Source organism: Scomber japonicus, chromosome 21 (genome assembly GCF_027409825.1).
Source record: "Scomber japonicus isolate fScoJap1 chromosome 21, fScoJap1.pri, whole genome shotgun sequence".
Classification (NCBI taxonomy): domain Eukaryota; kingdom Metazoa; phylum Chordata; class Actinopteri; order Scombriformes; family Scombridae; genus Scomber; species Scomber japonicus.
In genome coordinates this window covers 14,080,858-14,099,729 of record NC_070598.1, presented here as the reverse complement: position 1 = coordinate 14,099,729, position 18,872 = coordinate 14,080,858, and the positions used below count along the sequence as shown (strand labels likewise).

The following is an 18,872-nucleotide window of genomic DNA, read 5'->3' as shown; positions in this document are numbered from 1 at the left end:
TTTGGCAAAAACACATTCACAGTGTGGCTATGTACATGTAATATTTTTGGATCATGGGGGGAAAAAACCCACTCCCTGTCAAATTTTATGTTTGGTTCATCTGCCAAAGTAAAGGCTTGACAAGAAGGAACACAGTCATTACCACTGGCAACCATAACTTTTCACCTCAGCGCTGACGGCTTCCCTGACTGCATCACTGCTATCTGATTCTCATCCAACCACAGGAGAACAGGCGGCACACACATAGCACATAAACAAACAGGTGAGTAAGCGAAAAGAGCAGCATCCAACGTGAGCAATACAATTAAACCCAAACATACAGCACTTGCGCACACACACACACACATATACACACACATATACAGCACAGACAAATGCAGAACCACATACAAACTCTGTCTGCCTGCCTCCCTCTCTTTTTTCCTCTCCTCAGGTATATATGGTCTCTTTGACACAGTCTGCCAGTCTGCTGCCATTGCAGCGCCACATTTAGCTCCGCAAGACGCGCCAGACTGCAGCTGAGCAGAGCACAGTGAGGAGGTTATTAATGGCCTTCCTTATTTTAAACGACAGTCTGAAAACACTGGTGGCACCATGCAGACCCTGCTAGCTGCAAGCTTGTCTTTCATCCCATCTGTCTTCACGGCATTCAGTCTCCTTGGTCTTAATAAGCCAGTGGCTGTCACTCTGGCCTGTTCACACCCAGCATTAAATTGCATCTTGGGTGATCCAATCACAAGTGGACAGCTCTAAGTACAATGTTAATGCATCCAAGACGCATTGAGGACACATCCGATTGCTCAGACAACAGTTGGATGTTGTCTGGACTACATATGGTCACATTCTTCTTCTGGGCTACAATAAATGACAGACTATGCAAATGACGTCCTCTGCGTAAAGTCATATTAAAGTACATAACAAACAAAAAGCCACAACATGGTCAATGTGGATTCTTGGGGAGAAGTACACATGAAACACGCTGTCTGATTTACATTAGGTCCGAAGAGTTTTGATGTCTGCAAAATTCTTCTTCATTTAATTTCTGGCAGACTAGCCACAAGAAGTGCTGCCTCCCGCCACTCAAAAGCAACAACGCATTTGATCTTTGCCAACAGAAATTATGCACAAATTTTTATATAAAACGGGAAGCGAGATACGATCACAAGTGGTCACTCGAGATGCATGGTGTGAAGTGACATACTTAGAGCTGTCTACTTCTGATCTAATCACTCAATACTATGTCACTGTAATGCCAGGTGTGAACACGGCCTCTGTTTGTTCCTAATGTTCCTAATGCACACATACATTACTTTAAACTGATCTGTTCAGCTTTCTTCTTTAATTATTTGAGAAATTCTGCTATGCCAATGACGGAAAATAAAAACATCAAGTTGTCTCTAGTGTTTAGGTTATCTCTCTGCCCTTTCCTCTGTCCCTCATTTTCTCCCTTTCACTCTCCCCCTCGTCCTCTTGCCTTTCATTCTTCAGAGCCTCTGAACACCACCTATCACCACACCCTGCTGTGAATTTTGACACCTGTCTGATGTATGCCTCTTTTTTTCCCCTCACAGGACTTTGCCGCACATGGACGGCCTATCAATCACTCCACAGCCCTTTCTCCTGTACAGTTCAGCCAATCACAAGTGATCGGGGTTAAGCTAAACATGATGTGTCAGAGTGTGAATGAGTGTGTGCATGTTTGTGGGCACGTACTGAACACGAGTGTATTTTTAAGTGGTCTTTGAGGCTATGAGCCTGCTTCAGACATAGACAGACACACACCCACCCACACACACACACACACACACACACACACACACACACACACACACACACAAAATCATCTTTTTACCTAATCCATCTTCATCGAGTTATTTTGCATTTTTTGTGAATGTCAGCATGTTACATCTGTACACATGTGCAATGACATCTGTTAATATAGATAGATATATAATTACAATGCCCCCACAAAATTCATTCAACAAGGTTGCATTTATATTGTGTCACATCGGTGTCACCAGGCCAGTAGCTGTATATCCCGACCTATCATGTAAGATTTAGTAGCACTTGTCTGGGGGATAACAAAGACTGGCAGCTCGAGTCACAACCCATTGCAGCCCTCCAGACATCATAACACTGTCAGACATGGATATGGTGGAACCCATTATGGATTGGTCATTTCGCTCCATTGCTGCTCAGAAGCAAATGAGGAGTGACGACTGCACTCCCCGGTGACGGAGCCAATGGGAAGCTGGGACATTGAGAATGAGACGCTTCCACTCACTAAGATTTGACACCAAGATTTTAATAACTAACCAGTATTGATATTTGGAGTAAGTGGGGGGTGGGGGGGGCACCTCCTGAAAGACTTTCATGTAAGTTGTGCAGGCCTCTCCCACAAGTAGAGCAAGTATGGGGGATTGGGTTCAGTTGAGAAGCAGTTATTCTTCATCCAACCCACAAAACCTACCACTTCAGTGGCTCCCTGAGGTACTTTGATCTTTGGTGTTTGGCTCAGCGTGCTTATCCATTGGGTTAGAGCAAATGTGAAATGACTCATTGGCAATGGGGTTTTAGTGCAGATTGTCAGCTTTAATATGAAGGTATTATGACCCATATCAGATGAACTGTTCAAGGACTGCTGACATCCATCTGTGTGCATAGTTTGCCCGTTTTGGACTGCTAATATTTAGCAAAATGAAATCTAATACACTGTGGTGTGTGAGGCTAGGATAAATCACTACAAGTAAACCTTTATCTGAGTTATGATCATTTTACAAGAATAGTGTACATATTTGAAATGTGAACTAATTCCTGGTATCTATTTTGGAATAAATAGACAATTGTGAGTGCATTAACGGCACAAGTATTGTGGTTGATGTAATATTTTATTGCAAAATGAACATTTCCAAAAAACCTAGCTTAGGAAAATATATATGATGCACAGAGAAACAGAAACAAAAATACATTTAATTGCCCATTATAATGATGGCAGATTAAAGTAAGCTGAGAGCTGGTATATTTATTGATACTGTATAAAATAAAACTGTTGAATATTATTGTTTCTGTTCATCGATGTTACAAGAAGAGGACCATATATTACCTAAATCAGTTTTGGGTTCAGGCATCCAAATGCAATTCATGGTGAAGTCAGACATAATAGGTTTTGTTTTGTGAGGGTTGACTGTACTTCCCGACCTGCGGGGAGTTTTGACTAAACCACATTATCTGACAAACAAATAAAACCATCACATTGGAAATTACAATAACAATTAAAAAAAACATATAGCAGCATCCTTTATAAACCATATTGATATATATAAGCATAATCATATAAAAATAAATGCAACACTTTGTTCCCCAATCATTAAAAAAGTACAAAATATGATGCAACCCCTTTCCAGAGCACCAGTAAAAATGTGCCAGACAATAAAAATGATATTCATCCTTTAGTGCCATTCAAATGTTATATCATAGGATATCTATAATCAGTATTCATACACAGCTATTTGTTACACAAGGCAAGACAATGGCACAAAGATAAAACAAATGTAGGACTATTGACAAATATGTACAAAATACAACATTAGTGAACAATGCAGAGATATTTACAGTTTATAAAAAAATTCCCGTTAAAGATGACAAATTGAAAACTCCATGTGAGTGAGTCCAGACAGGTTCTCATTGTGTATGTGTCAAGTTTTTGTTGCTCAGTTTGTGTTGTCATGGAGACGACCTCTAACCTCTGGAGTGTAGCAAAAGCCAGAAACATTTCAGTCATTGAGTTTGACAACAGGGCTTGATTACTGCCTATTCACCAGCCCAAGTGCGCTTTCTGTTTGGTGAAGCCGCCCTCTGGGGCACTCAAATCACAGCAAACACCCGGAACGCCTTCCCTCCAGGAGGGTTTTGAAGACTGCAGGGAAGAAAGAAACAAGAGGGAGAGTCAGTCTAAGTGCGGCATGTGTCAAGATACAGAACATGTCCTAGCCTTTTGCAGAGAGACGTATGACAGATACACACAAACAGATAGATTTCAGGGTTTACTGAGAAATGTCCACATCAGTGTGTCGTCTGACACTCTGATGACAGATGGGACACAAACAGATAGAGGCTGAAGCTCCCTGAGAAAACAGATAAACCCTCATTTCTACACAAACACAGGGGACTTCATGTGTTAATCCAACAAAGACAGACATGTTGTGAAGTTAAAGGAGACAGATAAATGATGGGCAGATACTAACAGACGTCAGACCTCTCAGCAGTGTGACAAAGATAAATGTAGTGGTGAGAGACAAGGAAAGACAGAGGGCAGAAAGAGAGAGGGGAGGCTATATAATAAATGAGACTGTGTGTCTGTCCTCTGCACAGGTCACGCTAACAACAGTCATTCTGCAGACAACAGACCAGTCCAAAGTTGGAGAAATTTAATTTTTTCTAAATAAATGGAACAGAATATACAGTACAGTACAGTATGTGGGTCACTTTAGCTTTAAACAGAGGCTGGTACTGACCTGTCACCTTAATGCTGTTGTACTGGTACAGCATGGATTTAAGACATGCTCTCACTGTATTAGCATCAGAAAAGGGTTTCCTGAGTAATCACAAGCTCCCCTCTTTGTTAACAATTGCTTTCAGTTACTGATGAATCATTATGAAGGAATAATAATTTTTGAAGGGTTATGGTGACAGACATCTATGTTACCATGACAGTTATAGGCTAGTCTTTTCCCCAATATTACCAAAGTCATCACTAAAATCTTGGCTTGTAAGTTTAATTACATCCTGCCAAAACAAATCCTATCAATCTTCTAATTCAAAAAAGTTGAAGCTACTTTATTTTCTTAAGGCAGAGGAGCTATGTGACTATGCAGAGTGCCATACTTTTTTACACTCTGAAAATATTTGAATTGGTTGAGTTCTTTATTGCCTGGGTTAAGCTTCTTAACATTCCAACAGCCTCCGTACAAACCAATGATATCTCTCATTTCATACTCTGTTAGCACATGGCACTGAACAGGGTTGTCTACTTGCAACCCTCTTCTTTGAAGCACACATAACAAAAAGATAAGGTGATTTCATCAAAAATATACCCCTATGCTGATGATGCAGTTGTCTGCAGTGCTACAGGTCCTTTATTCTAACTTTGGCGTTGTCTCTGATTATGATATCCCTATGAAGTCCTGCTTTGTGGGCCTTTTTTTTTAAATGGCATCAAGTGAGGTATACTTACCTGAAATCAACAACACATGGGAGTTTAGTAATTGCATCTTACTGTACACTGTCGACATGATACATATGGCCTCAGTGATTTGACCTCTGCATGGGTTCAGATGCAGAGAGTTTATTTTGTTCCCCATAATTGATGCCCACTCTTACTCTGTTAGAGCAATAAAACACTCCATAAACGGTGACAGTTCAGATGTTTTGAATTTTAGGTTACAAGTACTGCCTGAATGAGCACACTCATAGCATTCCATAGCCTTCCCTATTTTCTATCCTTTTACTTCAAGGTTTGAGAGTTTGATGAGATAGCCATTCATCTGAAACTGTTATTAACTAACATCCAAAACTTTGCTGATAGGGGTGGTTTGTTCTGTATCTGAAACATTGATTGAGTTCTCAAGTGGCTTTTTCCTCACCTAAATACCATAGAATATCAATATCAAAAGTCTGTTTTGCAAGGATACTCCTGTTACCAAATATCACTTTTTAAATACCTGAGGCATGTCTTTTTAGATATCACAAAATCAGGTTTTTGTCTTAGAAAGTACACCTTTCATACAATTCATTAAACACCCACCTAAACATAACCAGACAAAGTACTGAACTATAATGTCCATGCATAAAAAGCTGTTTCTATTCCATTCCGCATGACCCAATTTTCATTCCATCTCTTCTCCAATGTGCTACGTGAGAGCAGTTAGGGACTAATTTGAAGTATGTGTTTTCACAGAAAGAAAAGACAGACTCTATGGCAGAATCCATCCCGAGTCCTCCTCCTTCACTATAGCCAACCTCATTTCATCAACCATATTGGTTGGACTAAGCTAAAACTGTCTACACTTTTAACCAATATTGATCTGGTTTGTGATAGATGCTGGAATGATTCTGCCTTCTCAGTGCATATGTTTTGGCTTTTCCCTGTACTGAATTCATTCTGGCATTAAGTTTCCATTATTGGAGTCACTACATTAAGCTTTGGACATTTGTCCCTTTTGGCTTACAATAAATAAACCTTTTTTCTAGAATCACAAAGAGATGCACTCATCTTTTCTACTCTGATTGCCAAGCAATTCATTATTTTAAACTAGAAGCATGCTAATCACCCTCCCATGTACACTGCGTGAGAGATGTAATGAACTGCCTGCATCTTGAAAAGATTAGGTCCACAAGGGAGAGCAGTGGATAAATTTCTCTCTACCTGAAAGCCATTGATTTCTCACTCCTCCTCTCTATGCCCCAGCAAATTAACCCCTTCACTTTCCACCCAAGATCTAAGACAGAATTCCGATGTAGAACCATAAATCTTACAAAACAATTAACTCCATGACAGTATACCAGGAACCTTCTGATGTTAAATTTATTTTCTGTTTTCACATTGTTCTGTTTTAATTTTGTTTGCACATGGCCACAAATGGCTGTCTGTTCCATAGCCCTTATTGCTAAGATTGTTGCATGTTTTTTTGCGTCTGTTTATGTAGCATTTGACATCTGCCAAGATGCAGCTTCCAAAAGCTAACCAATAATAATAGAGTGGGCTCATCGGGGGGGGGGGGGCTTAAAGAGACAGGCGCTAAAATGGCCTGTTTCAGACAGAGGCTGAACTGAGGGGATGCATAATGGGTGAGTATAAAATAAATTAGTTTTTTTTAAACAGTAAATTATGCAATGAAGATATTTCAGCAGAGCCTCAGAATTTAAACATATGCCTGGAAATGTGCTATATGATACAAAAGATTAAAAAATACAAACAAACCCACGTTTGGCAGTGGAACTCATCATGTTCCACCAGCCTGAAAACATACAGGTCAGCTCAGTTATTAGGAGAATAGCCATAAGACATCCCGTACCTTTCAGAGACAATGCCATTCTGATATGAGGCAATGTAGTGTTTCCTCTTTTCCACTGGCATCACATCGATGTAGCCACCCACATCGTTCTTGATGACTCCAGCATGGACAGCTGCCCGGCATATACTGGATTTCTGCAGGAGCAATGCCAGAAGAAAGGTAAGATCTGAGAAAACTTGATTCAGTTCTGTTTACCTGAATGTTGGAAAGGTTTTTACCCATTTAAATTAAAAAAACAGAGACTTACATCAGAGTATACTGTGGTGCCAATTACTCTGGATATGTGTGGGTTCTCTTCTAAACAGTAATTTGGGCAGAATAATCTAAAAAAGGAAAAGTTGAATATAGGTGAATTTACATGAAAGTGAGAACCTTGAGTTATTAAAGAGACTGATGTACATACAATCAGGTTCATACCTTGGGCAATGTTTTGCAGGTTTTTGGTATGAACACAGCTGTGCCACTGTGGCTTCACATGTGATGGCTCTGACTGAAAGACAGAAATACAACGATTTCCAGCACAGCTAATAATGAGTCATTTCATATGAAATGTAACACGTCATAATTAAAGTGTCACATAGTTGTTAGTAGTTGTCACACGTACCTGCTACTCTGGAAACTGTGAAGGAATTAGCGCTCTGATATTTTCTGTCAAGGGAAAACACACAGAGACCACATTATTTCTCCCTATTTTTAGTATATTTTCCTAACATCACACAAATACAGTATAAATTCTAAATATTACAGGCTCACCCTAGAGATCCGATTCCATTCTTGTTGGATTTGATGAAAAAGTCCTTTCTTCCTTGCCTTGTTACATCCATCCATCCTCCATCATTATCTATGACACCAGCATGTAGACCAGCTCTGCACACACTGGATTGCTGCAAAACAGAGAGCACACTATTCAGGCCATTATTTACTTTACATGTCATTTTGCTGACACAGTAATGGGCAAGTAGCACTTCAACGTTTCGCTCAGGGACTCACCATTTCATAGTAAACTGTCCCAACTACTTTTCCTGTAGCATCTAAGCATCCAGCTGGACACTCATATCTGTGGAGTAATACAGAATAAAATAGGTGAAAATGTAGATAGATAGATATATATAGATGTCATTGTGTTTATTTAGTTTTCAATATATTTCATCTTGACTGTACCTATTGCATGTTGTTCCCTTACATTGATCTCGAAGCTTAGTGTCACAGGTCACAAGCTGAGCTGCAACACGAAAACATAAAAGCCTTACAATACTGGTACAGGCACCAACATGCATCAGCTGCTACAGAGCCTGAGTTGAGTGACACTCAGTGAAGAGTATTGTTGTGATGCTTCAAGAACCAAAAGAGACGAATTCCTGCAACAAGGTTCAGGGTGGTCAGCAATACTGGAGGAAGTGTCTCAGCTTACAAGCACAGGCCCCTTGCACTGCAGAGAGGAAGCCATTTAAAAACCACAGCAAGCCCCTCTCACCCCTCAACCCCTCTCAGCCGGGCAAAAGCAAACACACACTCAGGGGATCATGCTAAAATAGAGATCCCCTCCCTTCGCCAAAGAGTGACTTGCAGTATTAAGTATACTTCAGAAACTGTCAGGGTTAATCAGGGAGATGACAGATAAAGGCTACAGAACATCAAGGCAATTTAAGATAAATTGCAAGAAAAACATTTCCGGTCAAGGCCTTTTCTTTTCTTTTTTCTCTCGTTATACATTATTGCTCATTAAGCTATTCATAAATTCTTTGGTTTTGACTCAATTTTGAAAAAGTTTTCTTTTTCTTTAGATCTTGTCCTATACAGTTCTTCTTACCACTCTGTGCACCTCCCATCCCCAAAACCAGATCCTATACCCCCCATTTTGAGATGAAACTGGATCCAGAATAAACAGTTAAATGGCAGCTTACACATCTGCTCTGTGTTGACCACTTCATTCTTTTGCAGGTCCTTTGTGGGGGGCTTGGTGGGGGCTGGGTTGGAGAAACTGGGAGGCTCGGGCCTGGAGACCCGGGGCCAGGACCTCTGCGGAGTACGTGGGGCCTCTGGCTCGATGAAGTTGTTTTCTTCCGTTTCCTCATGTGGAAGGTTGGAATTGTCATCTTCAAGTAAAGTCACAAAAAAAATAATGAACAAATATGTTCCCAGCTTCTCTTCCTCTGTCTTCCTGTTTTGCCAACACATACCTTTGTAGCAGAGGTTGTCCTTGCAGCCTCCTCCATAACTGGGAGGACACGCAGAGCATGGGGTCCCATGTTTATAAGGCGAATGGCCCCACCAGTTTCCCCTGTTAAGGTCACATAACAAGCAAGGCTTATTGAACATACTGCTTTCTGACCTCTTTTTGTGTGACCACTTTGAATTTAGCAGCAAAAAGACACAAAAAGATAATAGCATATCTAACAATTTTGTTATGTTTATAGCCTGTATAAAAGTCATGCATCTGTGAAAGAACATCAAGAAGAAATGTGCTTACTTTGGTGAATAATTGCAGACAAGATAGACAGCTTTGGCCCAAATCTGTCCCCACACATTCATGTTGTAACACATGTTGATGGCACAGCCAATCCGACTGCTGGTGGCCCACACCAACTACAAAAGACATACCAGAGAAAACTAAATTGCAGTACTGATAATAAAACTCCCAGAAATTCCGAAATGAAACTGTATGATCCAGACTTAGTTACCTGTGTGTAATGAGTGCAAACTGGGCCAGAGCATCTGAAGGGGCAGTAGGGGTTACACTCCTGAGGGTAAGGGAAGGAGTAATCTTTCACTTCATCATACCAGGCCTGCACATGGAACGTGGGTGGCTGGTACCTAGACGGAATGAGTAAGCGTACCTGTGATGAGTGTTACAAACAACATTTCTTTTGTCCTGTGTCTCTATTGACGTGGGAGTTAGTATTATGCATCAAAGCTGTTTGAACAGTATTTTTAACATACCCATACAGTATTTGAACTTTAAGTGTTAGAATATGTTTTATTCATAATAAAAATTCAAATGTATCCTTCCCAAAACATGTTTTTATAGCTATTCTTCAAGATGTGTAGATGTGGATGGTACTGTAGAAGAAATAACACACAGCAAACATGTCTGACAGGGTGCCTTTAAACTCTTGATACAAAATGTGGATAAAAAGATAATTTTCACTACTCTCAGCTACACAACAATTATTCAGCAGGCATTCATTGTTAACCGCAGTAATGTGAATACATCTGTTAAGACTGCCATTAAGGTTCAGACTGGCAGTCACACATGTGTGCTCTCTGAATAGGACTGACAGTGATTTTTGCACCAGGTGTTGCTGCTTAATAGAATCAAGTGGCCATCTTGACTGTGGAGTGATATGATTAGATGTGAAACAAGAATCTCTTATGTGAAGCAGTGCTGTATTCAGATACTCTGGGAGGACTAAGTGATTAAGTGAACAAACACATGTAACAGAGTCTGTATGCCACTTGCCATATGTGCAGTGTTGGCTCACAGCACGGTCACTGAGTCTGTAAATACTGCTGGTGTTAACTTTGCCAGTTCATGACAGATTTGCCCAAGGCAGGTTGTTTAGCTTAGTGCTTTGAACAAATATAATGAATTCATATTAATTATCTGTGTAGTTAGTGTTGTTGTAATGCTACTAAGACATGTAACAAGTGGATATAATGCATTTTACAGAGCTAAATTACACATAAAGGGTAATAGTCCAATAGTGCAACAAACAAGCAGCTAAAATAATTGAATATGCTAAGTCTAAGCCAACATATTCTGTTCCTATCCAGGCACATATTTTCATATTATTATATTTGTTATATAATTTCTACTGTGTAACTTTGCCAGTTCCTGAGAAATACACCAGACTGTGCTGGGTCTGAGCCAACCACTGTGACACAGCGGCCTCCCATCCATCATTCCTTCACCCAAGGCAACACAATGCAGAGTCAAAGGGTTGCTTTACAGGGCAGTTTCAGGGGTGTCTGGCTTAACTCAATTACATCAAGTTACATGCATAAAGATGCTGACTTTAAAGACCTTAAATGTTTTCACCAGGGCGAGTTTAACTTCAACTTTTGATAGTATTTAAGCCAGCATACAGTATGCCTAAACTGTACATACTGGATTTTTATTTACCTTCCCCAGTGAGCTCCCAGATTTTGTCCGATCTGTGGCAGTAAGCTGGCGGGACCGTGTTCCCAAAGACAGGTGTCAGCCCACTCTTCTGCTGTACGCTCCAACTCTGTGTCCCACACCTGAGCAAGAGATGAAACAGAAAAACAAAATGATGCATGATTCTGGATCATATTCAATGAGTAGTAGAAATAAACTGATCCAATGTAATGCAAAACTGCTTATATTGCTACTAATGGACTATAAGATACAATGTCAGGTCATAGAACGGCTAGTGAGTAATTGGAGATTTTCACTGCTATTTGCTCAGCTGTCAGTAATGTGATGTGAGGTGTTATGTGAACACACACTGAACCAGTGTTCCTTATCATATGCCATGAGGACTATGAGCTGCTACAGAAAAATATATACAAAAATAAGACATTGATCTCCACTGCTGCTTTATAAAGAGCTTTTCGACTTTCTTGTTGGAGCTCAGCTGACTTACCCCGGATGGGTTTTCCCCTAAGAGTGGGTGTTTTTCAAAAAATGCAAAAGCTGTTTTTCCTTAAGTAATACTTTCCATATGTCTCTGGTGAGATGTCTGGGTGCAAGCTTTTGTTTCACTTTACCTCTCCCTGAATTGCCCTCTTAGTTAAGTTTGGCTCTGGTTGGATACTTAGGGATCATATTCCCATTCTGGGGTTTTCTGGGAATGCAAAGAGTGTCCTTCCTCTTTGCTGACCTACATTCTACCATAAAAAATGCTAAAATAACACTAGCTTTAATTCCTCCGAAGGACACTGTATGTTCCTTTAATTGCACACCTTCACTTTCTCCTTCAGTGTGGGATGTGTAACAGTTTTCTTTAAGAAAGTCAATTAGTTTACATGTATTAGTGTACCAGTGGAGGTGTCAGAAGTTTTCACCTTTCACACATTGGGCCCTGGAAGTCATAGCTTACCCTCAGTGAAATCTCATCCAATAACAGACACTAAAATAACTCCCACACTTCCAGAACCACCGCCTCCTCCATCGCCCGTCACCCACTTTCAGTCCCACCAGAAACAACTGCTGTTCTCTGCATTACTCCCGAAACACACACCTACCTAACAACAGGATGTCTGGCAGCCCTGCAAATTAACTCTTAACTCTGAGCAGTTTCTTCAGCTCTTTCTGGTAATACTGCTCGCTGTTGAGTGGACATGTTTATTTAAATCAACAACACCAAGGTTGTATTGGCAGCCTTGATTACACAGTGTGGTATGTCAAATTGTCAGGTAAAAATGTAGAAATAGAATAGAAATATTACTGACATGTAGAAAAAATAAACAATTTGAGGTGTGGAGTAGGTTTTTCACTCATCTTTACACCTGCATAGATGTAAGGTACCAGTGTTATAACATCTTCATTGATTGTAACTTGTGTTGTGTCTTGCACAATGAGGCCAAATGATGACTGACAGGAACCAGGACTAAAAAAGGAAAGACAGTTTGTTTACCAGGAACAATATCTCGGTTCACAATTGACCTCTGTTGACACTGAGCTGTGAATCAATTTCAGTATGTCATGTCCATGTTGTAATCCTTGGCGGTCATGTTTTGTCTCTATAATAGCTAATGGAGAGATTTAAGCCTGGTCACTATCAGTGGTAGAAGAATGCTGAAGTAAGCTGTTCAGTCATGACCTTGATTTCTAACTATGTCATTTTCTCCTTCGATTTTCTCAACGAGTGACCTCCTCGCATGAGAAGATAATCAATGTTTACACTGATAAGCAGACAGAAACACATTGAATTGAGTTGTGGCAACTGCCATACGATCTGCAAACCACAGCACACTGGACATTCTGTACTTGAGCAGGGTCAACACAATGTTTTTGACCATTAATAAATGGTTATGGGTCTGAAAGCATTTAGCTGTGGCCACAAGTACAGTAGGTTTCCAGCCAGGAGTGGCCAAAACTGGTTACAGTGTCTTGGAGAGGAACATTGCTGATTATGGTTTGACATGATTTGTGACATTCTTGATGCATGTCTTAAATCATAAATAAAAGTAGAACCCTTCCAGATGAGGAACTCCTTCCATTGTCCTCAAACTTGCAGAGAAAGCAGCCAGCTGAGACTGATTTTTTAGCTGCTGAATCTAATACACAGGGCAGCCGGCCTGTCAAGCTGCAGTTGTTTGCACAGTTAGCCCAGCAGGGGAGAACTCGTAACCAAACCACCCCCCCTGCACCCACCCCTCCATCTCAACCGCACTTCTGCTGGGGCCCATAAAAAAAACACCTCCCCTGCTAAAGTCTTTCAACACTGTGCACACTGCATTGTTTATTTCGCTTAACACTTCATTCATGGCCAGATTTTTTTTTTTTTTTCATCCTTGGTCATCTGGTTGCATTCCAAAGGGTACAGAGGGGTACTTCCTTTGCAAGTTTGGGTTTCCTGTTCATAATCAATTGTGCATGCAGAGAAATACTGAAAAGCGGCAAAAAGATATGGGAATTGGAGAAGGTAAATAAATGAAATGAGAAACTTGACAGAGGATGTAGGAGGACAAGGTGTTATGATGTGTGAGAGAGAAGACAGGGTGCAAAGACATGTGATTCATAGGAAAGAATACTGTACGGCATTAGTGAAAAGCAGGTTTGCCATATGTGCTCCTATGTTAAATTGTCTGCCATAACCAAAGCATTGCTTTATTCCCACAGCAATACAGTCTAAGTTGGTATACCATTTTTCATACAGTGCTTTCCAGCTCACAGCTCATATCAAAAGGTCCCGGAACTGACCATTGTCTGAATTTTTTCAACCAGTGAATCCCATTATCTTCCTATTATCATGGAACATGGTTTGACCAGCACAGCACAGCACAGCAAATCATTTTAGGGTTGGAAAATCACATTTCCAAATTTGTGGAAAAAATATTAACCGTCAAGGGAAACTGTCTCAGTTCATAGGCATCAAAAGAAGCTTCACAGGTAAATGGTAGGGATAGACTGGTATTTTGGTTTGGCCTGATATTGGGCTTTAAATCCTCATAATATCAATAAAAACACCATCAACAATGAATAACATATTTTAGTATCATCAGCTACCAATATGAAAGTTCCTCCAGGGTAAAGCTCAAAAGCAGACTGTTTGTTTTTGTTCCCCACATTTTCTTTTTTAGGTGAACCTGCTGCTGGAGACCAACAGTCAGACTCTGAAAACAGAGGCCTTTCCAAGCCCTTCAGTACAGAGGGAGGTACTCTAAGATTCTGATTTGATGTAAATGAACCAGAAGGTGTTTTCCCTGAGTCAAGTTAAACCCCGGCCAAGAAACTCTCAAACATCAGGTGAGAGGTTGCAGATTTAGTTTTTTCAGATTTGGAGTTTTGCGTGTCTGGAGACTTTTATGGTCTTGTTCCCTTCAGTATCCTGTGAAAGTTGCCATTGCAAGTCACTCACTGTAAATGCATTTGCAGCAAAAGCTATTGCTGTTCTTTTTACATTCTTGGCATTACATCAAGCAGGTTCCGCATGGACACTGGACTCCCATAAGGATATATATTGCTACGCTTCATGTTTGCAGTATTTGTGCACAAAATATGGCCAGTGCTACTGAGACTGGAATAATGTCCAGTTCAGTGATATAAGGATGGCATCTCTGCTATTTTTGGATAACATTATCCTTTTGGCTTCACTAGAGCATGACCTCTTCCCCTTCTTTTTCTTAATCTGTGTCTTGTGAGTCCTTTAACTTTTTGGAAGCGCAACACTAAATGGCTGTATTACACTTTTAACATTGAAGCTGTCTAAATACTGTTTTGAAACCTTGTCCTCATTACCGTAATTAAACATCTTGTGAAAAGTTAATTCAAGGCAAATTTATTAGTCTAGACTTTAATTATTGTCTTATTGGCCTTCACAGGTCGTGAATCATAACAGCCACATTATCCACCAATAAATTGAAATGACATACGCCTACAGCATAACTCTGACTCATCCCGAACAAGAAAATGTCACTACAGCTTTATCTTAAACTGCTAATATCACCGCCACCTAAGACCAGACCTGAGTGCAGCCCTTTCTCCCAAGATGCTATCTGTTTGTCTTACAGCGTTCAAACACTGACACTTCTCCGTTTATACCTGTGGGTCAACATTTGAGTAAGAGGCAGAACCGCTGTCCCCTTGCTAAAGCAGCATTGAAGTTTTGTGGATTCCTACGGAGTGTGAATGCTTAATGGAATTTTTTGGGCCTCTGTGTTGGATAATGACAGAATGGGAACGGAGCCACAGGGATAAGAGAGAGGGAGGCAGAGAGAGAGAGAGGGCAAGAAAAGGAAACAGATGAAGAGGGAGGAAAAAGGGGGGATTTGAACTGATGTTATCTCTGAGTCTCTGTGATGATTGCCACAGAGGGTCTGCCGGGTTACAGTTTAATACAATGGTAGACAATAACAGCGCTGATGGGCAATTGGCTATGTATGTGCACAAAGATTCATGGGTGTGGGTGTGGGTGTGCATCTGCATGCATGAGTGTGTAGGGAGAGCAGAGGAGCATGTCGATGAAGTCTTCCAGTACACTGAAGCTGTGAGGTTTCTGAAAGGTGACAGCAGTTCAACACAGACAGATGGAAAATTTGAGAAATATGGAACTCTGTTCAAAAAAATGCTCAGAAAACCACTGAAATCCAAGTTGCATGTGATCAGAACCATTTCTTTTCTTATTAGAAAGATATTGACATCTGCAGGATTGCAAATAACACTTCAGCACTTATCCTCATTGTCTTCTCTTACTTTGCACTCCTTCCAAATGTCTCCATCTTTCATTTCATTTCCTCTCGCTTCACGCAGTCTTTTATTCAACCCTCTCATCTGTTTTTCAATTATTTTGACACCTGTTTTGCTATTCTGTCTCTCCCTCCATCTGTCTCTCATTGCCGCTCCTTTCGCATCTTAAAGACTTCTATTTCTGTTTACCTTTTCCTCGCTAACTTTTACTCTCTTTCTCTCACCTCACATCCTCCTGTTGCATGCCTCTCCATATTTCACCCCTGGGTGCCCCTGCAGCTAAAAAAAAAACAGCCAACTGTAACAGGAGACAGTAGAAAAGAACTGTGTGCTGCTGGCTCAGCATTTCTCCACTAGAGTGTGCCTCAACCAGAGGCCTGCCAGGCAGAGCAGTGCTTTCACGCACGTACTCGTACACACACACAAACACACGCACACACAAGCGGTCCTCAAATCCAACTACTCAATTATACAATTACACAGTCCAGCAATTGCCCCCAGCAGGAACTGTTTATTTGCCTTTACCACAGAATAATGCTGCCTTTTGTTCTCTAGCTCTTTAAGTGGAGATGAAAGGATGATAAAACCTCATTACCTTCTGCACACTGTATTGATTTTTAAACTCCTAAGTACTGTTGGTGGCAACGCACTGTAGTGGTCAAGCAATGCCTACACATGTAGTGTATTAGGAAAAGTTCCAGATGGTTGACTGTGGAGCACTGACTTTCTGAAGGTGTGTGGCGCATGTGTGTGTATGTGTGTGCAGTGGGGGGTGAGACAGCTGGTAAAACAAGCCTTGGTGCCGTGCTCTGATTCTAATTGCGCTGTGAAAAGTGATCTGGCGCTGTACACACACGTGATAGCCAAAGGATAAAGTCAAACAAATCTCTTAGCATGAGTTTAAAAAAAACGCAGTAGTAATGTGATCATTGGCAAGTTGGAGGAATTCTCTTCTGGCAAAACAACCAAAGTCACATGCGTACGGACTAATGTGTGTGGGGGTTCATGTGTGAAGGTGCTTAGATGCTGGCATGCTGCTTGTAAGTGAGCCAAGTGAAACAAGTGCCAGCCGGTCTGGTGACTGGGTCAGTTCACTAATGCTATATGGTCCACAAGTGTACAACACTCTTAGGGAGTTCAGAATGGGGTCAAAGCAATTTAACACAAGGAAACTGCACAGAAACGCATTGTATAGTGTTGTATGTATAAAAGCACTACTTCACAGACAGCTCCTCTGCATCCTCCATCTACCTACCATGTACTCCATGTTTGAAGCAGGAGGGTAGACTTGGCCTCGGAGCTTATTGTGAAGGTCCAGGATGAGCTGAGCGTCACTGTCGGTGATTGCCCTCTTTCCTCTTTGCTTGGCCTCCCACCAGTCCCCGTCCTCTTCTAGATACTTGTCCAGAATCTGCTGCCAGCCGGTGGAATTTGGAAGCATCACCATGGAGATGGCCGTCTGGAGCAGAAGCAGCAGGGACACACCCCTCAGCCAGTGCGGGAACACACCTTTCATCGTGGTAAATACTGTTGACCCTTTCCAAAACGTAGGTAGGATGGATGTGGTGCAATGGGGTACGGATCAGCACAGAAAGACTCTCCTCTACAATGTGAGCTGGTAAGGAAGGGAAAAAAGCATAACAGAATCAATTGAGACAGTTTGGAATTGGAGTTCTGTATCAAATTTACTGGATAACTTGGGTCAATATTGGACTTGGTGAGGACAGCAAATTGGACCGCAGAGCTACTGGCTTGCACACACTTGGTCTGGTGCAACCTCATGGGGTTCACTGGGGGTAAACTGGCAGCTGGGGATGACTAGTGTGGATTAAAGAAATCACTAGCTGTGTTGAACCTACTTGAACTGTTTACAACTTTTTTCTGAATTAAAAGGGAAGAAAAGCTGGAGAGCTGTTAAAAATAACTATTGCATTTCTAATGACATATTAGTTGTACAGCTGTAGCTGATGAATGCTGTAAAATGCACATACTGGTGCTGCATTGTAGCTAAATATTCATAATTCTGTATGTGCATATAGACTTTAAGTTGCATGCTGCAATGCTGACAATGCTGACAGAGGCTGATATAATGAGCCAATACCTAATGGAAAATGTGAAGAGTAATGCATATTGAAATAGAAATGGAGTGGTGTGATTTAATGTAGACATGGGATATAATTTACCTTTAATGAATTGGAGTGGAGCCCGCTGCCTGCTTGAGATCCTGACAGAGATCTGGCCGTGGAAAAAAAAACTTAAGAGGAAAAAAATCCGCCTTCAAAGTGATTCAAAGTGAGTTCAGGTGGACCGGTGAGGACTGTCCTTGGCTGCCATGTGATATAGACCAGAGATGCTGTGGTCGCTTCACTCCGTTTTCATCAGTTTTTGGGGAGAGAGAGTGAACCTTTCTTCTTCCAGGATTCTTGCACCAAAGCCGCTAAAGCATCACTTATCCACATTTTATCCTCAACTTGGCTGCGCTCTGCAGTGCCGCCCCTGACCACGCCTCTCCAAAGGTTGGAAACAGCCCACTCGTTTATGCCAAGACCTCAATGCGCGTCCAAGATGCGTGCGTGTACTATACGGTGTAATTTAAGCAGTTTATGTTTGTTGTCCTTAATGCTGTGCTCAAAAACTTAAACTTAACTTCTCATGACACTAAAATGCACAGAAAGTTTATATTCACTAGCAAAAACACACCAATATTCCTGCGGCAACTATTATTGATTTTGGAGGTTTATTTGACTCTGATACATCTCTTTATTGGTTATGGCACTGGATCTCAAGAGTGTCTCTATGATCTTCCAATAAATCCCTAAAATAACTTTATAATCTCAGATATTATAATAGAAGCAGATATTCTCTCTGCTGTCTGTATAGCATCTTTCTCAACAGGATTTCTCTCATTATTTTATTATGGTTCA

At 41.0% G+C, this 18,872-nt stretch overlaps 1 protein-coding gene across 1 annotated transcript; it reads right to left on the bottom strand.

Annotated features, from left to right (window-relative positions):
• Nucleotides 1-3,864: 3,864 nt before the first annotated feature.
• On the bottom strand, nt 3,865-17,464 carry crispld1a (cysteine-rich secretory protein LCCL domain containing 1a). Its single transcript, XM_053342664.1, has 14 exons — nt 17,204-17,464; nt 11,197-11,315; nt 9,755-9,887; nt 9,544-9,659; nt 9,254-9,354; nt 8,978-9,169; nt 8,235-8,295; nt 8,064-8,130; nt 7,827-7,957; nt 7,678-7,721; nt 7,491-7,563; nt 7,321-7,396; nt 7,074-7,207; nt 3,865-3,916 (listed from the first exon to the last, which is right to left on the bottom strand). The coding sequence occupies exons 1-14, from the start codon at nt 17,462-17,464 to the stop codon at nt 3,865-3,867; spliced, it is 1,560 nt and encodes a 519-aa protein (XP_053198639.1).
• Nucleotides 17,465-18,872: the final 1,408 nt, after the last annotated feature.

What these genes read in the sequence shown, in the direction of transcription:
- crispld1a (XM_053342664.1), bottom strand. Translation starts at nt 17,464, where the DNA reads ATGAAAGGTGTGTTCCCGCACTGGCTGAGGGGTGTGTCCCTGCTGCTT. An exon ending in AATGGAATCGGATCTCTAGG is followed by an intron (nt 7,722 to 7,826) that starts GTGAGCCTGTAA and finishes TTCCCTTGACAG; the next exon opens with AAAATATCAGAGCGCTAATT. An exon ending in AATGGCATTGTCTCTGAAAG is followed by an intron (nt 3,917 to 7,073) that starts GTACGGGATGTC and finishes TCTTCCCTGCAG; the next exon opens with TCTTCAAAACCCTCCTGGAG.